The sequence below is a fragment of the Monodelphis domestica genome, chromosome 8 (genome assembly GCF_027887165.1).
Source record: "Monodelphis domestica isolate mMonDom1 chromosome 8, mMonDom1.pri, whole genome shotgun sequence".
Classification (NCBI taxonomy): domain Eukaryota; kingdom Metazoa; phylum Chordata; class Mammalia; order Didelphimorphia; family Didelphidae; genus Monodelphis; species Monodelphis domestica.
The window spans coordinates 185,624,577-185,652,034 of NC_077234.1; the positions used below are offsets into that span (position 1 = coordinate 185,624,577).

The window sequence follows — 27,458 nt, forward strand, 5'->3', positions numbered from 1 at the left end:
TGCAGGGGCTAAATGTTTTTACCCTAGACTCCAGTTCACAACTAGCCACATTGGCCTCCTTGTAGTTCGTCATATTAAGGTTTCCCTAGCTGGTGACTTCTGAATTGTCTAAAAAACTACAAAATAAACAGGTGCCTCTTCAACCCTTAAAACCCTAGCGTTGGTGAGCCTCTCCGCAAGCAGGGTCAGCTCTGCGATCCCTAAACCACTGAGGTAGGGTAATGATCCCACCAGTAAGTAATTGGACCCTGTTTCAGTAGCAAGATTACATAAGGAAGGGCAGCCTTTAGTAAATTAGTCATCTTCTATTTAACTAGCTTATTAGTGAAAATAGTGCTATCCTATCAAAGTTTCCACTTCCCGGTCCACCTCCTTTTTCCCCATTAGAACTGTCCCTTTCTTCAACTCTTCCCCTTTTCCTTCTTCCTTCACTTACTTTCCCTTTTACTGCTCTGACTCTCCGCCCCCAAACAGAAGCTGAGACTTCTGTGACCAGACTGCCTCCCGGAAGATTAAGCTGGTGGACGTCCTCCGCCGACGAACGCCGAGGCTCGCAGGAAAAGATGCCCTCCCTTCCAGCTTCCCAATTCTAGAGCCACGAAGTCAACTGAGATCACCCCCGTGCCGGGAATGCAAAGCTCCGCAGGCCCCAAGATACACCCATCCCGGAATTCAGCCTAGCCCTTCCCCACCTTCACCCCAGGGGAAAGAAGGGAACCGGAACGGAACAAAAATATATTGTAACGCAGGAAGCCTCGGGCAGGAATAACGGCGATAGGGTTGGAGCTCCAAGCTTTAAAGTACACGCGAACCTGGTCTCGGCCACAGATCACGTTATCTCGCGAGAGTTCTCCACCCCACCCCCACTTCCTCGCCTTCTCCGCAGGGGCTCACGTGACAACGTGGGGGGATGGGGGGGCGGTCTCGCTGCGGCGGTCACATGATCGGCAAAGCTGTCCACCGGGGTCTCCTTGAGCTGCGGTTGCCTGAGCGGCAGGGGTTTCTTTCGCTGGCTGGGACGTCGGTTGCCCCGCTCCACCCCTAACCTTCCCCCCCCAACACCTTCCTTCCTCCCTTGTTTCTTCCTCCATCCACTACTTCCCTTCTACCCTCCCGCCACTGCGCCCCTCCTTGGCGGTTAGCAGGTCGGGGTGCCCCTCGCCACCACCACCACAGCCGCCGTCGTTTTTGTCGCCACCAACCGCCGCCCGGCTCATTTCCCGAGCGCGTCCCGCGCCCCAGTCTGCTCAGCGCGCGCCCCCCACCCTCACCCTAGGTCCGTCAGTCCGCCCGTCCGTCAGTCAGTCCCTCCTTCCTGCTCCCATGGCTGAACCCGGCGGCGCCCGGACGCCCCAGCGGCTGCTCCTGCTGCTTCTCGGTAAGATGGAGGCGGCGGGGAGGGGCACGGGCCTCTACGAGAGAGAGGACCGGCGCCGGTCGGGGGTGGGGGGGCGCGGTATAGAGATGGAGGCCCCTGCACCCGGCCTGTCTTCTCCCTCTGGCCTGCAGGCCGGCGGTGGCCTTGTCAGGGTCTGCGGGAGCTGGAGGTGGGGTGCAACTTCAGCCACAAGAAGGTTGGGGAGGGGGGGGTCACCGAGGAAAGGGCCTTAAAGCGTAGACGGATGTTTCTGTGACTGGAGTCTCCCCCAACGGCGATAGATAACCAGGCCTCGGAAGCTTGAGGAGAGGGGTACAGACTGGAGCCTTAGGGTTCGCCTCTGCAAACCACCCACGAAGAACGTTTTAAGTTGAGGGTTAAAACTAATGCGAAACTTTTTAAAGTCCTTGGCTCGTATTTTGTCTATGGATTGGTCACTGGTTTTAAGGTAGTTGAATTTGCTGACTTGGTCAGCCGGACCAAGAGAAAACGAAAATGTGTGGGCCTGTGCTTACTGACTGTAAGAAGTTCAGCTCTTGCCTAAGAAATCAGCCTTGCTTGTTGTGACTCAAGTTAATGCTGTGGCTTTCCCCACGGAGAGGCCCTGGAAGTGATTCCCAGGGCCTCTTGGAATTGGCCCCTTGATTTCGCAACACCACCTCCTCCCTTTCCCTTTCTTCTGTTCTTAAAATTCGAATGAATTCAAATTAATCTTGACTTGAGAGTTTTTGAGATTTCCTATCTAGCCTTGAGATACAATGGGTTCTGAAAATCAAAATTAGGAGTTCTATATGGTAACCTGCGTGGTGTGCTCTTTTGCTTCTCTGCTAGAGGCAGCTTCCCATAATGGCTTTGCAATCCTGAGGCCCTGGCTTCTGATCTTCTGACACTAGCTGTCCTTTGGTCAAGTCACTTAAGTCTTTTTGATCCTGAGTTCCTTCCTCTGTAAAATTGGGATAGTACTTTTCACTGCTTGCTTCTGTGGACTGTGGAGAAAAAGCACTATATAAATAAATGAGTTGTCTTATTGACTTAGATGTGATAGCTTTAAACAATTTGTGCAAGCTCCCCTAAACCTTAATAAAAATCTTTAGAACTTGTTGGGAAACACTGAGTAGAGAATGGAATCAGGTAATTATATTTATAATTTAACTAAATCAGGAATACATATAAAACATACTTTAAACAAAACATGAAGAGACTGTGCCATAAACACCTGTTAACGTATCTGTGTGTGGTGGTCTTTTTTATCCACTTTGACATTACTTTAAGTTCTCAGATGTAAGAACAAATCAGTGATTAGAATGTGTTTGGTTGTTTTTTTGCAGGGTGGAATGTATGTATATGTGTGCATGTTAACACATAAGAAATATACCTTAAACTATCTCCTATTTGGATCAGAAATCACCACCAAGTATACGCATGTTAATCCTGTTACCTGTTGAGTAAAATAACTTAATTTTGAATCTTAGAGCTATGGAGATGATGACCTTGTTCCAGTAGTAAACTTGAAACCTTTTCATGTGACCAGTGAACCTTGCCATCCTGTGTAATTAGTTACAAGTGGAGTTGTTTGAACAAGTCAGCTATTTTGTTATATTACAAATACAGAACCTGCTGTATTTTATTAGAAATGCTTACAAGCATTATAACTCATTCTTATTTATTTTCAAAACTAACTACAAGAAGATGGGAGAAAAGGCTTTTTCTTGCTCATATAGTAATGACTTATTTCCTTGGCTGAATTCAGAAGTAAGATTATTAGTTCAGTGTATTAATACCTAGAACCCATACAGCCTCTTGAAAGGTAGAGGACTAGGTTAGAGCACAGATCAGCAAATATGCGTTTTCCAAGTTATTTATGAAACGTTTATCTGGTATGTCTCAAAAAAGGATAGCATATTTATTTCCAAATACAGACCATAAATTAAAATAATATAGGTTGAATTGCTGTTTGCTTCATTACACTTTCAGCAAGAAGGATGAAAAAATCTTATTTTCACACCCATTTTTTAAATTTAATTTTTAAAAATAAAATTAATTTGATTTAAATGAAATGCAGCCTAGCAGAAAGCAAAGCTTATTTAGGCTATGTTAAAAGTAAAAAAAAAAATATTCTTCCCCTGACTACAGTAATCACTTCTAATCTAAGACCATTCTTTGGATGAATTACACCAATTGTGGCCCTTTCTTAAATGAAAGAGAACGCCTACTCTTCTATCTTAGGTTTACCATGCCTTCATTGGTTTTTCAGTTTTTGCATTTTTCCTTTTGTGCATTTGCTTATTATGCATTCACAGTATGCATTGCATTGTACCTGATGCTTGGATAAGCTTAAAAATTATATAAGCACTTATTTTCAGTTGGAAGACTTTAGCCAATTTAAATAATTTAAAAAAGAATTTTCATTTTCTTTTTTAAAAAAGAATTTTCTTTAAAATGATTGGATTTTTTCTCCCTTTGTCTTGAGGGAAATCAAATGGGCTGGACCATCTTGCTAGGGTACGTTTTTATTTAAATTTAAATCAAAAAGCAAGGAGAGTTGAATCCATTTTTCTGTTAAAAATACAATCTTAGAAGTTTGAGCTGAAGTGCCTATGATCTTCAGAATTGTGTAGGTGTGGATTTCATTTTTATACTGTACCCAAAGGAAATATTTTTGTGAAGGTTAGGAGCACAATCACTAACAATAGATTTATTTAAATATATTTCTCAGACTTGTTCTTCCTCAAATCCATTCACAAAACAAGCAATTACATAATTTCAGATATTTTACTTATTTGCAATGGGTGGTTTTGGGAAAGCCACCCAAAACCAAAATAGGTGATTGCAGCTAATTCAGCATATTTAAAATTGAAGTATTAAGTTAACTTAATATCTAACTTCTCTTCCTGTTGATTCATAGATTCATTTTCCTGCCTTTTGGTTTCTAAACAGTTTCTTAGTTTATCATAAAAGATACACTTAACAGGAAAAGGAGTGAGTGGTTGAGAGATTGATTATATCCTGAGAGGAAAAGATCCAGCAGGCCTATGAAAAAATAACAAGCTTATAGAAAGGCCAAAGTTAAATTGGATAGATGTTTCAAGGAGTATTCCTCAAGAGACAATTTTACAGTTGGGAAGAAATAACTACACCAAAATTATGTATTCATTATGGTTTAAAGGAGGAGAGTAACTTTTCTAAATCTAATAAAGCTATTAAATTTTGTTAGAAGAATATTACTGGGGGCCACTGGGTGGATTAGTGGATTAATAATCAGACTAGAGACAGGAGCTCCTAGGTTCAAATGTGGCCTCATACTTCCTAGCTATGTTACCCTGGGCAAGTCACTTAACCCCCGTTGCCTAGCCCTTGCCACTCTTCTGCCTTAGAACCAATACACAGTATTGATTCCACGACAGAAGGTATGAGTTTTAAAAAAGAATATTACCAGTGGCAGGTAGATAGCACAATAGAGTGCCAGACCTTGAGTCAAGAGGAGCTGGGTTCAAATTTGGACTCAGACACTTAGTAATGTGACCTTGGGCAAATCCTAATCTCATTGGCACTCTTCTATCTTAAAATCGATAGTAAGCCAGAAGGTAGGGATTTTGTTCCTTGAGTGACATTTTTAAAATTGCCTTAGCAAGCTTTCTGAAATAATTCATAATCTTTTAGAGATTTTATTGTGGGAAAGAGATTTGTATCACTTAAGTTAAGGATAAATGCTTGTATAAAGTATTGGCAGTATTGACGAGAAATATACATAGTGTGATATGAATTTGTTTATTTTTTAGAAAGATTATATGTACATGGTTAATAGATGTGATAACCTTTCTTCCATGCTAACCTCACAAATCTGTGAGGTTAAATGTGTATACACAAGCATTCTAACAACATTTAGATATCCCAGAGTTTGGGAATTGAGTGTTTCTTTCAGGAGCTGTAAAGGATGAGATAGAGCTCATCCCAGTCCCCATCTCTCATTTTACAGTTGAGAAAACATATTTGTAGAGATTTAAGTGATTTATCTAAGGTGACACTGGAAGGGTACTTTTAGAACATTGACCAAAACCCAGGTCTTCTGCTTCCCTTGTTCTTTATTGATTTTTATAGCAACATTTCTGCCAGGTAACTTTTCCCATCTCTCTTGGTTTCAGGCATTCTAATTGTGATTGTATTCTAAGCAAGAAGTTCTTGTTTCGAATCAAATTATAATAGGAAGAACAGCCTATCCTAGTTTAAATAAAGAGGATTAAGTATTATTGCACAATGGGACTTTTGCAATCACAGACAACTAGATAAGAAATCCTTCCTTTTGGGTCTGTTCTAGAATGACCTTTTAATGTTCCTTCTCTGATGTTTTGTCAATATGTAGTAATTGATGAAAATAGAATGGTTATTTCATCTTGGGACTAACATTTAGTATTTGGAGATTCTGGAAGGAAATGGGCTATCTGGAATCTATATAAAGGTATCCAGATTTAAGAGAGCATATCTGACCTACAAAACAAGGAATGCTGAGGGCATGTTCTGGTTTTGTCTCAATATATTACCTCAATATCCCCTGCCTAAAGTACAACAGTATGTAGTAAGTACTCAATTGATTTTTCTCTGCATATAGAGGATCCCTCAAGCCACTGTCACTCAGAGCATGCTTTAAATTTAGGTACTCTTCTGCTAAGATTGGTTACAGTAATTTTAGGGGGAGAAGGAAGGAACTAAGCATTTATATAGTACCTACTATGTGCCAGACACTGTTAAATGCTTTTATACAAATATTTCATTTGATTCTCTTAGCAAGCTTGTAGGTAGGTGCTGTTTTTATTCTCATTTTATAATTTAGGAAACTGAGGTAAACAAACTGGTTAAGTGACTTTGCTCATGATTATAAAATTAGTAAGCATTTTAGGCTGGATTTTAATTCGTGGCTTCACCAACTGTCTCCATATTCTAGAGCCCAGAGAGACCTTAAATATAATCTTATCCCATAGCTTATTTGAGCTGTGGTTCTAGAAAAATCGGATTTTCAAGGAATTGTCATTAGCACTCAAGCTTATTTAATTTGGGAACAACCAACCCCTCTGAACTCTTGAGATCACTATTTAAGCACCATTATTATAGTATATGTATTGTGACACAAAGACCACCTCATACTGAGACAAAGAAATCAGTACTATGTTTATCAGGCAGGGAAATGTGGAATGCAATACAATAATACATTTAAATTCCAGCTTCACTCCCTTTGTTGTTGTTTTTTTTAAACCCTTACCTTCTGTCTGGAGTCAATATTGGTTCCAAGCCAGAAGAGTGGTCAGGGCTAGGCAATGGGGGTTAAGTGACTTGCCCAGGGTCACACAGCTGGGACGTGTCTGAGGCCAGATTTGAACCCAGGACCTCCGTCTCTATGCCGTCTCTCAATCCACTGAGCTACCTAGCTGCCCCCAAACTCCCTTTTAAAGACTGAAATTAGAACTCTTTAACCAGTCTAAAAGTAAAGCTATCTAAGAGAATTCTCATGCATTTGGACTTTTGGCCCCAGGCCACTCACTGTTGAACTTCAGAGTAAATAAAGCTTATCAGGCATTTATTAAGCACCTCCTGCATGCCAAGTACCCTCCTAGGTGCTGGGATACAAAAACAAGAGTGAAAAAGTTGCTGCTCTCAGAAAGACCTCAGAATTTATCTTAGGGTAACAACTTGAAGGAAAGAATGTGCTTACCAAGCAGTTGGGATACAAAGAGAAAAGCAGAGACAGTTTCAGTTCTCAAGAATTTCAATTCTAAATGGGGAAGACAACAGACATAGGTTTCAAGTCAGATGCCAAACAGCCATAGCTCAGTGCATATACATCTCTAATGTCATTGCCAATCATAAAATCATTATTTCTGATATTGAACCTTTTGATAGTTTCAAGGTTTTTAATGAGACTTTTCTGAGTCTTCAGTAGCTGTTAAATGCATCACCTGTGCTTTGGGCATGGGGCTGGGAGGCTGCCACTTCCAGGGCTCTTGGGCTGTAGCTTGTGGGACCCTTCTCTACAGTGGTTGCTTCCTTCAGTGATGACAACCATGGTCTGTAGTGTAGGACATGTGATTTCTACAACAGTCCTTTTCTGAAGCCCCTTTGCATGTCTCCATCCAGGTGATTTGAGGGGATGTGTTTGACTTGGTTAGTACATCTGGGTTTTCACCACAGCCAGGGACACTTGGGTGGAGATGGAAGTGCTTTCAAAAGAGAGATAGGTAAGTTTGAAGAGAAGTTCAATGGGAGGAGGCTTCATTTAGAAGGTGGCTTTTGAACTGCCTTAAACGAGGGAATCCAAAGAGTGGGGGGTGGGGGGGGGTACATTGCAGGTGCAGCTGAGAGAACTTAGAAAAGGAAGTGGATTTCCTGGTTGGTAGTCCAGCAAAGGAGACCAGGCATGTTGAGAAGGAGAAACGAGAGCAGTGTCATGAAAATACCTGGAAAGGAGAGGAGTAGCATAGAGGTGGATAAAGTTTTCTGTGTCAGATGCTGTGGAGAAGTTGATAAGGAAGAGGATTGAGGAAAAGGCCATTTAGGGTTATCAGTTGAAATCATTAATGAAATGGCTAGAGGGGGCAGATTGAAATGATGATGAGGTCAGAAGACAGGAAGGGTGAGAGATGCTTAAGAATGAAATGAAGAAGACCCAACAGGAAAAAATTCCAGTGAGGAAGAAAAATGGATTTTTTTTTTTTAAGACTGATTTGGATGCACATAAAACTTACCAGGAACAGAAGATAACCAGAAGAGAAGGTGTATTTGAACCTCTGAAAAATAGTTTGAGGAATGGTTAAACCTCAAAGGAGCTGAGATGTTTAAAAATGGGATAACTTAAACAGAAAGAACTTGTTTCTGTTCTTTCTTTAAAAGAGAATGAACTTTACCCTAGAAATGACAAAAGAAACTTGTAACAAATCACTTTGTTAATTACTCTTGATGAATTATTACTCTTGATAACTGAGCATTGCCTAGATAAACTATTTTTTCATTTTTGAAAGGACTGGCAGATATGATTTTGCAACATTCAGTGACATTTGGATCATGGAAAATAGGAGCCAACATGAGATTAGAGAAAGGCAAATATTGTTTATGTTTTCAAAAAAGGGAGGAATACAGAGCTTACAAACTATGGACCAATGAGCAAGACTTCACTTATCACCTGAAAGAGAAGTGGTAATTACAAAAAGGGAGCATGGCTTCCTTAAGAAAAGTCACACTTGGGGGCAGCTGGGTAGCTCAGTGGATGGAGAGCCAGGCCTAGAGATGGGAGGTCCTAGGTTCAAATTTGGCCTCAGACACTTCCCAGCTGTGTGACCCTGGGCAAGTCACTTGACCCCCATTGCCTAGCCCTTACCACTCTTCTGCCTTGAAGCCAATACCCAGTATTGACTCCAAGACAGAAGGTAAGGGTTTAAAAAAAAAAAAGTCACACTTGCCAACACAGAGACCCCATTTCTGTTTTTGACAAGATTACTGAAACTAGTAGATATAGGGATTGCTACGGATATAGTTTATATATGGATTTTAGTAAAACTTTCTTAAAGAATGTTTTATTTTATTTTTTCCTCAATTGCATGTAAAGATAATTTTTAACATTTTTAAAAATATTTTTGAGTTCCAAATTTCCTCCCTCCTCCTCTTCCTCCTTCTTTGATGAGTATAGCACTTCGATATAGATTATACACATGTGAGATTCATGCAAAACATTTTCTACATTAGCAATGCTGCAAAAGAGAACATAGACTCCAAAAAAAAGAAAAATAAAGGAAGTTTAAAAGTATGTTTCAATCTACATTTAAATTTCAAGAGTTCTTTTTCTAAAGGTGGGTAGCATTTTTCCTGTATCGCTGCATTGCTCAGAATAGCAAAGTCATTCATAATTCATTTGGACCATACCATGTTACTATATTGATTTTAATAAAACTTTTGATAAAGTGTTGTGTACTATTGTGGAGAACACATGGGTTACATAATCATAGATAGATTAAAAACTGATTGGTATTCTTGTTAAGTCATTTCAATACTTTCTGACTCCATTTGGGATTTTCTTGGCAAAGATATTGAAGTGGTTTGCCCATTTCCTTCTCCAACTCATTTTATAGATGAGGAAGTGAGGCAAACAAGGTAAAGTAGCTTGCCCAGAGGCTCACAGCTAGTAAGTGCCTAAGTCCAGATTTGAATTTAGGAAGATGAGTCTTCCTGATTTCAAGCCCAGTGGGCTACCTCTTTGCCCATCTGATTGGCATTCTAGACTTAGAAAAACAGTAAATTATTCAATGTTATCATGGCAGGAGGTCTTCCCAGGATCTGGGATTGGAAAGAAAGTAGTTTAACCATTTTATTAATGGTTGAGAGAAAGGCTGTGATGTGATGCTCCTCAAATTTTTTTAAACTACAAAAACTGGAGGGATGGCTAAGAGGCTTGATGACAGAATATCTTGACAGGATAGAAGCTGGGCCTTAATCTAATAAGTGAAAGATGAAATTCAGCAGGGATAAATGTCAAGTTGTGTACATTAGTAGTTATTTAAAATCCACCAGTTTAAAAGTCCGCCAATAAAAACTGAGAGAGGTGTGGGTTGGCAGCAGTTCTGAAAAGGATCTGATGTTTTAGTGAACTGCAAGCTTAATATGAGCCAGCCAGGGTGATTTTGCAATCTTGGGCTACAGTAAGAGGGACATAACTTCCAAGAATAGGGAGGTGATCATCTTATTGTACTGAGCCCTTGTCTGACTTCATCTGGAGTACTGTGTTCAGTTCTCAATATCATAATTTTTTAAAAAAATACTGATAAATTAGTGTCCAAAGGGAAGGCAGGTAGCATGGTGAAAACCCTGACTGAGTTTATGATAAGAGGATCAGTAGAAAGAACTGGGCCCATATTTGAGAAAATTTGGGAAGGACGTTATAACTGTGTTCTAGTATCTAAAAATCCCTCCTGCTCTTTCTATTCCTTTCATTTTTTTGTGTTCCAGTATTTCAGGAGCTGTCAAGTGAGGGAGGGATTAAACTAGTTTTATTTGCCCCTAAGGTCAGAACTCAGATTAGAGGTAAAAGAAAGGTTATCTTTTATGTATAAACTGGATCAGGTGACAGCTAACATTTCTTCCAGCTCTCAAATTCTATGATTTGTGATTGTCTGGAAAAAAAAGAAACAGCAAAAAACTAGGGTTTGAAATGACCTGTTTTCAAAAAGGTAATTTTTATTTAATTATCAGTTCTTGATTTCCTCCCCCATTGTCAACAGGACTCATACATGTTGCATCTTCAATATTTGTGGTGAAAAATGGCACTGGAACTGCCTGCATAATGGCTAACTTCTCTGCTACCTTTTCAATGAACTACACCACTAAGAGTGGTCTTGAGGTAAGTAATCACTCAAGAAACATTGAATTTCATCTTGTGTTTTTAACCTTCGCTAGAGCCAGGTTTTACATTCAGTTCTCTCTTGTCTTATCAGCTCTTATTGACACTATTATTCTTACTCTTAAAGCAATTTTTCCTTGACTAAAATTATTATTTTTTTTTTAACCCTTACCTTCTATCTTGGAATCAATACTGTGCTTTAATTCCAAGGCAGAAGAAGAGTGGTAAGGACTAGGCAATGGGGTTTAAGGGACTTGCCCAGGGTCACACAGCTAGGAAGGGTCTGAGGTCAGATTTGAACCCAGGTACTCCTGTCTCTGGACCTGACTCTCAATCCACAGAGCTACCTCCTTGACTAAAATTAAAGTGTTCTCGAATGTGAAATTTTAAAAAATATTTTCTTCCTTGCCCTGGGGAAGAGTTTAATTGGGATGTAGCTCTCTATTTGAAAGAGGTTCTTCTTTAGGCTGATGCTTTGATGAGTGTCTGCTCTGCACTTTCTGGGTATTCTCATTTCAGTGAAAAAAGTTAGTTGTAAAAAAATAAATTGGCACCTGATCTACATTTTAAATCTTATTCACTATTCTCTAAATATCAGTAATTGAAAATGACACAGATTGTTATTGGCAGGTAACATTGGGATTTTTTAATGTTTTTATTTATTTGGTAAAATGGTATTCCTTTTAATATGTCAAGGCCTATGATTTAAAACTTAAAATGGTTAACCATTTTATATCATGTTTTTGCTACGTGTTTCATTTTGAATATTTTTGACTTGGAATCTTTCAAAAAGAGATACTGTGGCCAACAAAGAGCCAGCCTTAGAAATCGGAGAAACCTGGGTTCAAGTCTCCCACTCTGACTTATCCCTCTGTGTGTTGGGCAAGTGCTGGATCTTATACTGGTGTAGAAGGCAGTTCCCTTAGGAGTGAGCTCTTCCCAACAAATCACAGGTACAGATGATACCTGTGTATCACTTAAACTTTATTTTAAACAGTTTCGATGTGATTGTCTTTTTGTAGAGTACAACTTTTCGTCTTCCACAAAATGCATCGGTAATGAACAGCAGCAGTTGTGGTAAAGAGAATACTTCAAATCCCATCCTAGAGATTGGTTTTGGAGGAGGACATACTTTGACTATGAATTTCTCCAGCACTACACAGAGTTACCAAGTTGAACTCTTAAGTTTCTCCTATAACTTGTCAGATGCAACTTTGTTCCCTAATGCAAGTAAAGGATCCGAAGGTAAAGATAAATATATTTGACCAGCTAATGGAGAAAATTTTGGGAGGGAACTGTTAGGAACTTTTTCAGCATTTTTATATATATGTATATATACACATACATATGCACATTTTTTTGTCATTATACAGAATCGAGTGTGAAATCCAAAACTGATATTCAGGCAGACATACATAAAAAATACAGATGTGTGAGCAGTAACCGGATAACTATGAGTAATGTAACAATTGTCCTTAGTGATGTCACCATTCAGGCATACCTTTCAAATAATACTTTCAGCAAGGAAGGTAAGTGCTTTTAATTACTCAAAACTACTGGTATAATTTATTTTATTTGCAATGACTAAACATTACTATGGCTATATTGCCCTATGTCTGGGTAAAATAATTAATGGATAAACATCCATATTACCAGAGAGTAAGTTGGCGGACTGCACTGTTTAAGAAGACCAATCTGATAGACCACCCTTTACTTTCAGCTAAATTGGCCATTCAAATTGGGGTGGGTGCATGTTGATTAAAAGAGGTAAAATACTGAGGAATTTGCATCATCTCCTTGGTTTCTATTTGGGCCATTCTAAATTTGTGTATTGGGTAACATTTTGTACCTCTTGTTCCAAGCTGTTAATTTCCTTCCCAGATCTTTCATAGCTCTTACTTTTTTGTGTTTTTTTTCCTTTAGCCCTCTCATTTGATTTATTTTTAATCATTTTTAACTCTTGCTTCATCTCTTTTAGGAACTAGTGAATTTGTTGGCTTAAGCTGTGTATTTCGTTGAGGCTTTGCTTATAGATTCTCTTCTTTGGGGCTTGTATTTTCAGTATCTGTGTCACCATTAATAGATCTTAATTGTGGGATTCTTTTTTTCTCTGTATTCCTCCAACCTCCTTCCTAACTTAAGTATTTATGTTAGGGCTGGACTCTGACCTTCTGGGGGGAAGGTCTGAACTGGTTCTATTACTGCTTTCTTGGGATATTGAGTGTAATATTATTCCAGGAAATCAGGTTAGGAACCTGCAGTTTTCCCAAGGTGATCTAATAATCCAGGACAAAATCTGATCCTTATCCTCCTGGTCTGAGCTCTGCAAGTTTCTTACCTGGAATGGGTTGTGAGCAACAGTCTTTGGAGTTTCAGTAGACTGCTATTGGACTCAGTACTCTCAGGCAGCTAGAAAGTTCTGCAGGTTCAGAGTGACAGAATTTCAGGTTCTCCCCACCTTACCACCATCACTGCTGATTCTATATCATGTCTACAGGAAGTATGTAATGACAGGAAGTGGCTCTCAGGATATGTAGTTCTTTTTTAGGGTAACAGATTTTCAATTATACACTTTGCTCCCAGGGTTATAGACTAGCTCCTTGCTCAGAGCACAGCCTACTGCCTGATACTATTAGTCCTCATCCTAGAATGCCACCCTAAAGGCACAAGTCCCTTCCTCAGTGTGCCCTGAATCTCCGGTCCAGAACTCAGTAGTGTGCAGTAGGATTAACTGCCACTTGGCACTATTCCTACATAAGTTTATTCCCCTCTATTCTGAATTTGGGACTTCTTCTTGCTTGGTACACAGTCTTCCTGCTAGATTCCATCCCTGACATCAGTCAGTGGCTCTCCCAAAGTTCACTTCTATCAAAAAATGACCCACTGTGATTCTTCTTTTTTCTTGGCTTTCCCAATCAGAATTACGTCTACTGCATTTTGTAGATCTGTTTGGCTATGTATCTTCTAGCCCATCTTGGTTTCCGTTACTTTGTGAAAGCAAGCAGGGCCTGTTTAGCCATCTAGTCTAACCCATCCCTGAAAAAAAAATCTAAAGCATATCTGTTAAGTTTATTTGAAGATCTTCTCTTGGGGGTAAGAGGTGGAACTACTGATATCTTAAGGCAACTCTTTCCTCTTTTGGGTCATGCTTAAGGGTTAGTTTATTTTTATATCAAACATAAACTTAGGTTTTTTTTTTAACTTTTATCCATTACTCATTAGAGGCAAAACAGAACAAATCTAATCTTATCTTTCATATGTGACAGCCTCTTAAGCACCTTTGAAGACAACTGTTGGGTTTTTTGCATCTCTCTCTCTCCTCCCCATCCTTCTTTCCAGTCTAAATATCTCTAGTTTCTTTAAGTGATTCTGATAAGGCATGAACTTCAAGCCATTCTTCTTTGAGATTGCCCTATCTTGAAGCTTATCAGTGTCCATTCCACAATGTAGTTCTGTAGGGAACAGAACTATATGCAAGACTCTTGACATGACCTGACTAGGGTATAGTACTGTGTCTATTACCCTATATTCTTGTTAGCTATGCTTTATTGTAGCCTAGTAGCACACCTAACTTAAAGCTTAGTCAACTTAAATCTCTAGGCTCTGTGAGTTGAGCTACCCAATCAGTTAAGAATCCATCTAATTATAACACCTAGTCCATATCTCCATGTTTGCTACATAAATAGCATGAGGTTTGATCAAACTGTATTTTTTATTATCTGTGTTGGCATTGTTCATGTCCTTTTTAGGCTATAGAACATAATTTCCTTAGAATCATACCATGAGAGTTTCAGGGGACCTTAAAGGTAATCTAGTCCAATCCTCTGATTTTGCAGAGTTGGAAACTTCACTCTTGAAAGTGAACAGAGTGGGGCAGCTAAAGTGGCTCAGTGGATAAAGTGCCAGGTTTGGAGGTGGGAGATACTGGGTTCAAATCTGGCTCAGTCACTTCTTGGCTGTGTGATCCTGGTCAAATCACTTAACCCCAATTGCCTAATCCTTACTACTCTTCTGTCTTGGAACCAAGACTTAGTATCAATTCTAAGATGTAAGATAAAGGTTTAAAAAAAAAAGAATGGATTTGGCTAAAGGATAATCCTTTACAAGATATAAAATTACAAAGCCCAGATGCAAACCCAAATCCTTTTATTCTAGAATCCAGTATGTTTCTACTTTACCAGGCTGTCTCCTAATGAGGGCAAGGTCTGTGTTTGTCTTTCCCCCCAGATCTTGGAACCAGTACCCAGTATATAGTAGGTGCTTAATAACTTTCTGAACATAAGAATAAAATATTTTTTGAAATCTAGGTCAAATAAACCCACAACATTTCTCTTATTACTAATTTAGGAACCCTTTCAAAAGGAAATAAAATTAGTTAGCAATTTCTGTTTATGAAGATACTCTGTGCTGGCTGTTTGTGATCACTTATTTCCTTTTTGAGATTTTTATTAGCTGTTCCTTTGAAAATGAATTCTAGAGTATTAGAAATTAAGGCAAACATTTTGGCTTAGAGTTTGCCAATATTGAGCTCTTCTCCCCTAAACCCAGCACCCCACTCCCAAAAGTGAGACATTTGCTTTTTTCTAGTTCTGCTTTCAGTTTTCAAACAGTGGCTTGGTCACAGCTGGCAGTTCTTAGAGTACCCCAGGATACTGTTTGTCTGGGTGAGGTGATTTAATTCTCCATTGAGAGCAGCCAAGTTTTCTCTTATCTCTACATTTAAATGGGGTACAAGCTTCCTAGGAGCCATTTTTGTTCTGTTATTTTCAGACTAAATCGTTTTCTCCTTGGCAGCATAAGAAATGAGAGACTTTGCTTTGCCTCTATTCAGAGGCACCAACCATCATGCTCTTTCTTATCATTTCATTGTTCCTTCTTTACTCACAGGTGGGGAAACTGGTCATTTAAATTGTTCTTGTTTTCTACATACTTTGCTCTCCAACACTTCATATAAGTCTTCTCAGATTTTACAGTACAGTAATATCCCATTATGCATTCAAGTGCTACAGTGGACAGAACCAACTGATGGTCATCCTCTTTCCCATTTTTGATCACTGTTTTAATATTTTTGCATATTTTTTTCTCTTGGGAATATCTGTACAGTAGTGCTATCACCAGGGTCAAAGGAAATGCATAATGTTTTTCTATTTCTTAACTGGTATTAAGTAATTTCAGCTGCTACTGCTTTATAATATAGCTTGATTTCTGAAATGCTGTTTCAATACCATTGATTCCTATCTTTTTTCCAATATTTCCCTTAATATTTTGTATCTTTTGTTCCTCCAAATGCATTTTATTATTCATCTTGCTCTGTAAAATACCCCTTTGGTAGCTTCTATAACAGTTGATTTTTTAAAAGCCTTTACCTTCTGTCTTGGAATCAGTACTGTGTATTGGTTCTAAGGCAGAAGAGTGGTAAGGGCTAGGCAGTGGGGGTTAAGTGACTTGCCCAGGGTCACACAGCTAGGAAGTGTCTGAGGCCATGTTTGAACGCAGGACCTCCTGTCTCTGAGCCTGGCTCTCAATCCATTGAGCTACCTAACTGCCCACAACAGTTGATTTCTTAGTCATTTTAAAAACAAAAGTCAGCCCCCAATCTATTAGGGTTCAAAAACTTCATTTTTGTTAAGTTAGTTTTTGGATACATTTTCCCAGAGACAATCATGGTAAACTAATAAGATTGCTTCATGTCAGTGGAATTTTATTTTTGGCTTTTCACAAAATATATTTTTTATGTCCTTGTTAATTTATAAGCTCAGTGATGATATAGTTAGTTGTATTCAGAGCTGGTTGACTATTCAAAGAATACAGATTAATGGGACAGAGTCAACCTGGAGAGAGATGTCTAGTATTTTGTAGCAATATGGTGACCCAGTTTTGTTTTAATATTCTTATTGATTTGGGTGAAGTGATGAGCCCTACTTTCAAATTTTTGTGGATTACAAAGACTGCAATCAAGTTAACTAAATTCTATCATCTGCCTCACAAGATTTCTGTGGAGAAAGTACGATCAACTTTAAATTATTAAACAAGATTCACAAAGATCTTTTGTGGACTAGAATGGATGGTGTACTGAAACCAACAAATTGAAATATAATAGGCTTAAATGTAAAGTCTTGTTCTTGTTTGAAAAAGCAGCTACAAAAAAAAACAACCAGTGGGGGAGGGGGGTCTAAGATATTTAGTAAACATGAGTCCTGACTGCCAAGAAAACCATTGTAAGATCAAGCTTTGTTTATAAATACCTAGTGTCCAAAGCAAGTGAAGAAGTTATTTCAGTGTATACTGTGCTGGTCAGACCACATCTGGAATATTGTGGTCAGTTCTGTGAGTGCATTTTTAAGTAGTTATCAATAAAACTATGATGTTCCCAGAGGAGGACTACTAAGATAAGGGCTCCAAAGCTTTGGTCAGGAATAGATTCATCGTTAGTATTGACAGACTGACTAGCTAACAAAAACTTACTTAAATATTCTTAACCTTAACAATGATTCAAGTCTGAATTTTTGGTCATGGGAACCAAAAGGATCAAGACTTCTCCTTTTAGAGAAATGAAAATTATAAACAAATTTTGAAATAGATGGATTTTTTCCCTTCTCAGAATCTGTCTTACAGTTCATAGAACTAGATGGGATCTTGAAGGTTATATAGTGTAGCCTCCTTCATTTTACCTATGAAGAAGCTGAGGCCCAGAAAGGAAGTGACATGCACAAGATGAAACAACTAGTAAGTGGCAGAACTGAAATTTGAAATCTTTTGATTTCTATGCCCTTTCCTACAACTTTCATTTTAGATTGATCCTGTCCCTTTCCTAACTCCCCCTAAGGCTTCATGCTCAAAAATGGCCTGTATCCTTTCCTTCCTTTTCGTTCTGAATTCCATTTGAGCAGCTTGTGGATGAGAAAAACTGGAATCCAGGGAACTATATTCTCTCATCTGATAGATTACTATGGCTACTATAAGGAAAAATTAATCTAAAAAAGAAACAACACAAACCAAATCTCAGGAATATGATAACTTATAGCCTCCTTAGTCTTTGTCTTACAGAAGCATTTGCGTTTTTAAAGAGTTAATATTTGCCAATCCAAGGTTCAGTTCCAAGGTAGAAGAGTGGTATGGTCTACACAATTGGGGTTATATGACTTGCCCAGGGTCCCACTGCTAGGAAGTGTCTGTGAGGCCAGATTTGAACCCAGGACTTCTCATCTCTGGTTTAAGATACTACTCTACAAAGTGAAATGCCTAGTGTTGAGGTCTAACCGTGTTGTTCTCCATCCTTTCCATGTCACCCTCACTCCCCCAGTAAAGTCATTTAGCATCTTGTTACCTCTAAGATCAAATATAAACTTCTTCATTTGGATTTTAAAGCCTGTTCCAATCTGGCCGTGTCCTGCCTTGCTGGTCTTTATACTGTCCAGCTTCGGTGGTCTTCTTGTTCCCAGACTTTCTGTACATTTGCTCTTGTCCCCATAGCTGAAATTTCTTTGTTCTCATCTCTGCTTCCTGGTTTCTTTCCTGACTCAAGTCAAGCCCCACCTTCTTCAGGATACCTTCCTCTGTGGTCTCCTACTTCCCATTTTCCCTGGATAGATCCTGGATGAACCTATTTACTTTTACTGTCTCTCTCCATTAGAATGCAAGTTCCTTAAGCAGGGACTGAGTTTTTCCATTTCTTTGCATTCTAGTGCTCAGCACTGAGCAGGCCTATAGAGGTCTGTAGTGAGGGCCTAGCGTTGGAACCAGTACAGTTTTGATTTTATGACAAAAGGTAGGAGGTTTTTAAAACTTAAAAAACAAACTACTTGGTGATTAAATCCAATATGACTCCCACATCAATAACTAACCAATTATTTCCTCTCAGGAAATAGTTTAATTTTTGTGACTATCATTTTGTGCAAACCATGTTTAAAGCCTTTTTTTGATCCAGAAGAAAATATTTATATGACACACTGACATGAAGCTTCTCAATACTTTTTAAATTTTTGACCTTTTATACTTTAAAACCTGAACCGTCATTTCTGACATTTACTGACATCTCCCTATACATTCTTTTTATTTATTTACATTTTCCCTTTCCTTGCACTAGAGAAGACATCATTTGACAGATGTTGATACATACATGTATATGTAAAAGCATGTCATGCATATGCCTGTATATCAGTTCTTCCCCTTGAGGTAGACATTCAAAGTTAATTCTTCAAACAGTATTGCTGTTGCTGTACACAATGTTATCTTGGTTCCGCTCATGTTATTCTTCATACTTTCACATAGGTCTTGTTTTGACATGTTTTTAAAAATTAACCTGTTCATCATCTCTCACCACAAAGTAGTATTCCATCCCAGTCAATATGCCGCACCTTGTTCAGTCATCCCCCAATTGATAGGCATCCCTTCAGTTTCCAATTTTTTGCCACTACAAAGAGAGCTGCTATAAATATTTTAGAAAATATAGGTTCTTTTTCCTTAATTGCCTTGCCTCCTTCATGTGTATTCATCTTGCCAGTTACTTCTCTTGAAAACATTAGTGAATAAATTAGTTTTTTTTTATGTTTAATGACACAACAAAAAATGAGTCACTAAATATCCCATGAAATCAATTCTGACGACTCCTCCAAAGAAAGCCCAAGAAACCACACTTTCAGTTAGTGGCAACTTTTCTTTCTTCTTTTGTTTATCACAAAAATAGCAGTATTGAGTTGTTCTGATCTTCCAGTGGCATCAGTTCTGTGATCACTCTACACAGATCGTACAATTAAGAGTTATAAAGAATAGGCTGACTCAATGACCAATAAAGAATGCTGACCCTGAAATCAGAAAAAACTGAGTTCAGATCCATCCTGATACATTTTCTAACTGTGTTGACTTTGAGCAACATACTTCTGCCTGCCTTAGTTTTCTCAACTGTAAAATGGGGATAGTAATGTAGTCACTTCTTTCTCAGGTGGTTGTATCAAATGAGATAATATTTGTAAAATGTATAAAACTTAAGGTAGGCACTTAATAACCCTGGTAGCTCTAGTCCTTCCTTCTGGTTTCTACTTATGTTTTTATTTCTATTGTACTGCTGTGTAGATCTGTTTTACTAATGTTATCTAGACTCTTATTTGTAGGATAAGACTGTGTCCAAAAAAAGAAGGTCTCAAAATTACTATTCAAATCCATTGCCTCTCTTTTAGAAGATGGGAAGCATGTTTCTTCTCCAGTCTTCTGAAATTCCCAAGTCTTTCAAAATTGTCTTTACACTATTGTTATTGCCATATAAATTATTCTCTTAATTTTGCTCATTTTGCATCAGTTGATCCAAATCTTGCCATGTTTCTCTGAAACCATCCCCTTCATCATTTCTTACAGTAAAATAATCTTCCATCACGGGGGCAGTTGGGTAGCTCAGTGAATTGAGAGCCTGGCCTAGAGACGGGAGATCCTGGGTTCAAATCTGGCCTTAGACACTTCCCAGCTGTGTGACCCTGGGCAAGTCACTTAACCCCCACTGCCAACCCTTACCACTCTTCTGCCTTGGAACCAATACATAGTATTGATTTCCAGATGGAAGGTAAGGGTTAAAAAAAAAATCTTCCATCACTTATATAGACCAACCATAATTTGTTCAGTCATTCCTCAATTGATGGGTACCCCCTCAGTTTCCAAATCTTTGCCATTACAAAAAGAGCTGCTATATATTTTTGTAAATATGGATCCTCCTCTTTCTTGGATCTCTTTTGAAGTATAGATCTATAGTATGACTGGGGAAAACGGCACACAAGAGTTTAATCGCTTATCTGTCTCCCCGTTGACTTTAGTCATCTTTGCCAGTTCACAAAATGTGTGATGAGACAGAGCTACTGACTGGTTTCCTCCTTATTAACATGCTCTGCACTAAATTCTCATGCCCAATTGAAAGAAAAAGTTGGGAGGATAAAGTGAATAAAGACATTTGGTTAATAGCTGCAATTTGCAACTCAGTAATAACTTGAACAATTTAAAGCAGTCATAAGATGGTGTTTTCTTTGGATAATTCTGAAAATTTATTGACTAGATTTTATTTTTAAAGAACATTATGATCATGTTAAATTAATAGTGCTATGCGAGTTGAATATGTTGTATTTTAGATAGGTTAAAATATGAATATTATTCTATCTAGAAAAGCCAAGTATCTACCATTCTGGTTCCTTATTAGCCAAGATTTTAATTCTCCTTAGTGTCAAGTTGTTTCCCCTAGTTTTTTCAAGTCAAGCCACCTTTTGTGAACTATTCAGATCTTTAAGGACAAATGTTGCCATTTCTAATAGCAGTGTTTAAGCAGAAAAGCAATTTTTTCTTCATGTTCAAATAGGATGTTTTAAAATTTTATATAAGAGAATATAGTGCTACTAAAACAGAATAAAAGGATATGGGTTTAAACTATAGCAAAATGAAGCTTATTTGTATGAAAGAACTCTTGGGTTTGTAGTATTTAATACTACCAAATGTTGGTTAACAAGGAAAACTGGAATTTTGCTCTTAAGAGCTCTTTAAAATTTTTTTGTGTGAAGATGGTTTTTTAGATGTGTGCTTGTCTTTATCTCTTGTGGTCTCTTCTAAAGAGATCAAAGTTTATCCTTATTTAAAATCTCTAGGTTTTATGAAAGCTAACAGCTATAAGAACCAAGAACTTTCATTCCTTCCCTTCATCACATTCAAACCTTTCCTCCAGAAACTCGTTGCAGTCAAGATACACCTTCCCCATCACCAGTGCCTACTACACACCCAACAACCATACCTGTACCAACACCAACACCTACCAGACCTCCTACTCCAGCAGAAATTCCACCTATTTTTAAGTATAATGTATCTGACGCAAATGGAACCTGTCTACTTGCCAGCATGGGTTTACAGCTGAACATCACCTATGCTAAAAAAGACAATTCGGTATGTTGTGCTTTTTTAAAATGTTTCATATATGACATCTTTAACATGGTTGGGTTTTGTTGTTGTGTGTTGTTTTGCATAAAGAAGGCTGGATTTTATAAAATTTTAGTAATTCTTTCCTAGGTTTCAAGTCTATAAGGTTTATTGTTTTTTCTAATCTTACTGCTTTTTTAGGCCACCTTTATTTTCAAACATACACATGAGAAGCAATCCTTTTTGACAAAAACTTAAAAGGAGGGGGAAAGGATAGCCAAACCAATAACAGTATGTGCAATATTCTAGAGCTATAGGTTTGTCCTTTCTGTCCCGTTACACACACGCACGCACACACACTCACTCACTCCACTTCCCTTCCTGTGCAAAGAAAGAAGTGTTTTCTGGATTCTTTTCCCGAGTTACAAGCTTTGTTTTCATTGAATGTCAATACCTTACTTCAGCATAGTATTGAATACTTAAGTGAAAAATTGAGTTTGCCCAGACATTGGTCATCAAGAACTTATTTAAATGACTCATCTTTTTGCTTCTCTAGTCAAGTAAATTGTGTGTGTCTTAATTTTTCATTCTGGATTATGATGGTCTAGAACTGAGCATGGTTTAGGAGATATCAACTATGACATTGTTTAGTCAGACCTCCTGATGCTTCATTCTTCCATATCATTAAGCAACATTTTTGCAATAATCAACACAGCAGTAGAGGGTGATTCTGTGGGGGAGAACCCAGAGATCTACATATTTATGTGCTTTTAACATTTTTAATAGGTTCACTTTCTAATGCATTCTTCTTGCTGTTTTTTTTTTTTAAGAGAGAATCTTATACTGTCCTTGTTAACAGCATAAGATTATTTTGATTTTTAGAGAGTAAAATGGAGTGTCAAATATAGTACAATGATACTCAAATATAAATAAACAGTAAAAATGAGAAAGGGGAATTGGGAGCACATAATCTGTCAGGAACAAGGAATGGGAGAGGAAATAGTTATGGTTTTATATTGTATTAATATTAATTACACATGTTAAATATACGTGTTTGTAATATCCATATGTGGTTAACATTTGTTGAACTAAATTATGATTGCTAAGTAGGGCCAATGCACAAGAGCACTTGAACAGCATTTCAGAAGCACAGCCAAAACAGTTTGGCAAAACCTCAGTATATGATCATTTATTTGATCCATCAATCTGTATCCATCAGTCTGTCATTATAGATCAGAGTTGAAATGATGGTTTTCAGAGTTGTTCAACTTCCAACCAAATTAACTAATGCCTAAAAACCAGAGTAAAAGTATGTTTTTCAACTTCATGCCATGCCTACCCCTGTGTACTGTTGTGACTTTGCTCAGAGTCTTCCATTAATTTAAAAAAAGTAATTTCTATAGCATTAACTGCATTTGTTACTAGAGGAAGGCAAGAAGGAAAAGTTGTTTTTTTGTTTTGTTTTGTTTTTGGAAATAAATAGTTTGAGAAGAATTGTTGAGAAATTTTTCTACAAATGGTCTATGGAATAATATCTAACTTTTTTCCTATTAGAGTGCTAGAATAATATGGAATATCAACCCAAACAAGACTGTTGCAGGTGGGAGCTGTAGTCCTCAAGTAGCAATCCTGGAGCTGCAAACTGAAAATTCTACACTTGCCTTCAGTTTTGGAATGGTAATAATATTCACTTGGGGGAGGGGGAAAATAGGGGGCCTTCAAAGATGATAACTATACTGGCTTCAATTTAGTCGATCTTAATGTGTTTTACGTCTTAACCAAAAAGCAAGAATCACTTTGATAGGTGACTGCATATGAAGTGTCACAAAGTCCCCAAATGGCTCAGAGGAAAAGAGAAGAACTGACAGGTTTGGCCTTGGCTTCAAAAGGTACAATTTAAGAGGAGAAAGTCAGTCTTTCAGCATTGTCATGTTGGAATTAAGCGAGGACCGTGACCCCTGAAATTCATAAACCTATTGCTACAAAGCAGCAGTGTCAGACTCAGACTCTACATAAGGATTCCTGGTGGCTGCCCTTTCTAGATAATTTTTCTAGTCACTGGCAGAAAAGTAAAATAATTTAAGATTTTTAAGGATCTTATATGGTGCACAGTCTCCTGGAGGCCTGCAGTTTCAAAACTCTTTATAACTAATACAAAAGCTGTTTTCATGTCTAAAATGGTAAATATTAATAGATATGATCAACATAAACACAAGCTCTTTGGGATCCTCAGTACTTTTAAGAGAAAGTAAGAGAACAAAGAGTTTGATAATCCCTGGCACAGACCGTCATTCCTATTTCTTTGAGCCCCATCTTTTCAGGCTCTCACCACCACTTACCTGAATATTGAAATAGTCTTTTCATTTATACGTCTGCTTCTCTCTGAAACCTCGTTGTCCACACTCCTGTGTAAGGAACTTCAGTTGTTCCCTATTGATTTCAGGCTAAAACACAAAACCCTCTGTTCCAGTCTTGGCTCTTGAGCCTGATTTTTGCATTGTTCCTCTCTGTGTTCTGCATGTTCCAGCTAAACTGGCTCTTGTGCTGTTCTATGTATGCATCTCTGTGCCTTTGCAAACATTGTCCCTTATGCCTGAAATGAAATTAGCCCCTGCCCACCTCGATGTGAGTCTTCCTGGTTCCTTTCAAAGCAGTTCCTTACACACGGTCTTTTATATCCCCAATTAACCAATAGATCATTCTTTCCCCAATAAAATGTGAGTTCCTAAGGGGCTAGGAATTGTTTTCTTTGTATCTTTTAACTTCTTGAATTGAGTTGACGGTATGGATTATTTTCCTCTAATAAGTTTAAGAATCATTTAGAAATGAGAAAGGGTAAGAACAGGCATTCTGACATAAAGCTGCCAGATAGGGGTTCACTTCCCACCTTTCACATGTACTGGCTTTGTGACCTTAAACCAGTTGCTTACTCAAGGCAAGTTTAAAGCAAGTTGTGGTAGCTAAGTGGCCCACTGGATAGAGAGCCAGGCCTGGAGATTGGTGGTTCTGGGGTCAAATATGCCCTCCAACTTTCTTAGTGCTGACCTGGACTAGTCACTTAATCCCATTGGGCTTAGTCCTTTCCTTTCTTCTGCCTTGGAACTGAACTGAAACTTCGTCTTTATTCTAAGACAGAAGGTAAGGGCTTTAACACACACACACACACACACACACACACACACACACACACACACACACACACACACACACACACACACGATGCAGAGAGGGTGTTTCTTTGAGTGGGAAGCAAGTTGTCACTAAAGCAGATGAAACCCCAGATGGTGGGGCAATGAATCTTTTCATTCCCTTATATGTGTTTCTTTTCTCTTGATCAAAATTATTATTCTATGATCAAACTTGGTAATGCGTATAATATTTAAAGTCATCTTTTTTTTTTTTAAGAATGCAACTACCAGCAAATTTTTCTTACGAGAGATTCGCTTCCATAAATTTTTTCCTGATGCTAAAGGTAAGAGTTTTGCCCTTTTTTACATTTGATCATAAGCAACTTAGGCTTTTCTTGGTATTTATCAGGATTATATTTGACTTTTTAAGAACTCTATCTATCTATTTGTGTGTGTATATGATAATTACAGACCCCGCTTTTGGAGCTGTCAATAGTTCATTGAAGGAGCTGCAAGCCACTGTAGGGAATTCTTACAAGTGTAATGCAGAAGAAAATGTTCACGTCACAGATGGGTTTTCAGTCAACATTTTCAGAGTTCGGGTCCAGGCTTTCAAGGTGGAAGGAGACAAATTTGGATCAGGTAAGTAAAACCTGTTTAAAATATTTACAGGTCTTTAGGCATCTCCTGGAAAGCTTTTAAGTTACCTTACCAGGATAAGAGCCCTCCTGATTTTATCTCTTCTTTATTGATTCCTTCCTTTCCCAAATCTGAAATCTATTTGGGGGGCGTGTATGGTGTGTTATTCTTTCTATGATAACATGCTCTAGAAAAGCATAGAGAGTTTTGAGTAGCTCCTAAGTTACTAAATAGTTATAAACAGTGTAATCACCTTAAGAAATATGACTTTAGTGTTGGGAGGAAATAAAGTGGAAAAAATTTATTTAGTCTACTTTTGTTTTGCTAGGTTTGTAGAGTGCTGTCCTGTAAGAGCTAGCTTTTCTTTTTTTTTTAAAGTGATCTTTTGGGGGGGGAATCTAATTTAATTCTCTGGTGTCTGTTTGCTTTTTATCCTAGTGGAGGAATGTCTTCTGGATGAGAACAACATGCTGATCCCCATCGCCGTTGGTGGAGCCCTGGCTGGACTGGTCCTCATTGTTTTGATCGCTTATCTTATTGGAAGAAAGAGAAGTCATGCTGGATATCAGACAATTTAATGATTGCACTAATTATCCACCACTATAGATCAAAAGTAGTTGCAAGAAGCCTATGGTTCATTTCCCTGAGCTTAAATTGGTATTGAAAGGGAGGCACACTTTCTTGCAAACTGTCGTCCCCTCTCTTCTTCCCCCAAAGTCTGCTTTATCAAATGTGAAGTCCATCTTGCAACATTTACTATGCACAAAAGAGTATCTTCTGAAATGATGGTGTTAATTTTGCTAACTTGGTTAAATATTTTGCTAACTGGTTAAAGATTAATATTTACCAAAGTAGATGTGTAAGCTAAGGTTAAGAGCGCTTTTCTAAATTGGCATTGACTCCATTATCATTTAACTTTTTAAGACTGGTGTTCATTTATTTCATTCTTTACTTCCGATTTAAGCCTCATAAAGGGAAAAACTTCAGTCTTACTACTTATAACTGCCCTGTGATGTAAGTTAGCAAATTGTTATGCTTGATACACTTAATTCAAATAACAACTAAGAAATCAAAACCTTAAAGTACTACAGAAGGCAGGGCTCTGAAACTCTTTAAATTAAGCTTTAAAAACCAGAAAATGCCTGGCTTGTGCAGAGGGTGAAAAATGCAATATTCAGACCTTATAGAAATTCAATTGGACAAAATATTTCTTTGGTATTTTTAATGCTCTGCCACTTAAAAGAGATGGTACTTTTTTAAAAAATAAAATGGGTGTTATTTTTATTTACATTTTTTGTAAAGTGAATTTCAGTCTTCTGTTTGAAGTTCCAGGGTGATCCTATTTCTGCACACGTGTACAATATAGATTTCACTCTGCTGATTTATCTGCTTAAAGCTTGGTTGGGGTTGTACACTTTAAGGATCAGTTCATATGTATGCATTGCCTGTAACAATGCTAATAAAAAATTCTTTTTCTTTGTTTGTCTGGACCTTGTACTCCTATCACCTGACCTAAAGCACCTATTACTTGTTCCCTAAATAGGTGGGTCAGTGGGATGATGTTTGCCCTGTGTTTTTTTAGTTACTAGGCTGATTAATTAATTAGCTCAGTGTTTGGGAAGATTGCTTTGACACGCAAATGAATTACGGCTGACATTGAGGCTGTGGGATGACAGCGGGCCCTACTTTCCAAGCTCCATCTTAGTCCGTACTTGATATCAGTTCTTAACACTGTGGCTTCAGGACCCCTGCCCCAAAAGGTTTTGTATGCATATACCGTGTAGGAGATTCAAGTGTTTTAGTAACAGGGTGAAAGTCTTTTAACCTTGCGTTTGCCAGCCTTCACTTTGTTTTGTGTTTTAAAACCTTTACCTTCTAGCTTAGAATTAGTACTAACAAAGTCAGTGGGTGGGTAAGGGCTTCGCTTTGGGGGTTAAGTGACTTGTCCAAGGTCACACAACTCGAAAGTGTCAGACCAGCTTTGAAGCCAGCACTTGCCTTGTCCTATCCCCTGAGCCATTTAACCTGGAACCCTCCCTCCTTATAAACATGGTCA

General features: G+C 38.2%; 1 protein-coding gene across 1 annotated transcript; it reads left to right on the forward strand.

Annotated features, from left to right (window-relative positions):
• The first annotated feature begins 484 nt into the window (after positions 1-484).
• On the forward strand, positions 485-26,892 carry LAMP1 (lysosomal associated membrane protein 1). The gene is made up of 9 exons (XM_001374095.5): positions 485-1,378; positions 10,636-10,754; positions 11,777-11,999; positions 12,128-12,283; positions 21,448-21,662; positions 23,190-23,312; positions 25,041-25,107; positions 25,235-25,405; positions 25,841-26,892. Exons 1-9 carry the CDS (start codon positions 1,324-1,326, stop codon positions 25,978-25,980), a joined length of 1,269 nt encoding a protein of 422 aa, XP_001374132.1. The 5' UTR covers positions 485-1,323; the 3' UTR covers positions 25,981-26,892.
• The last annotated feature ends 566 nt before the right edge of the window (positions 26,893-27,458 follow it).

Bases quoted from the DNA above. Each gene is read 5' to 3' on its own strand.
- LAMP1 (XM_001374095.5), top strand. From the start codon at position 1,324: ATGGCTGAACCCGGCGGCGCCCGGACGCCCCAGCGGCTGCTCCTGCTG. The intron at 12,000-12,127 runs GTAAAGATAAAT...GTCATTATACAG, and splicing joins TGCAAGTAAAGGATCCGAAG to AATCGAGTGTGAAATCCAAA. The intron at 21,663-23,189 runs GTATGTTGTGCT...TTTTCCTATTAG, and splicing joins ATGCTAAAAAAGACAATTCG to AGTGCTAGAATAATATGGAA.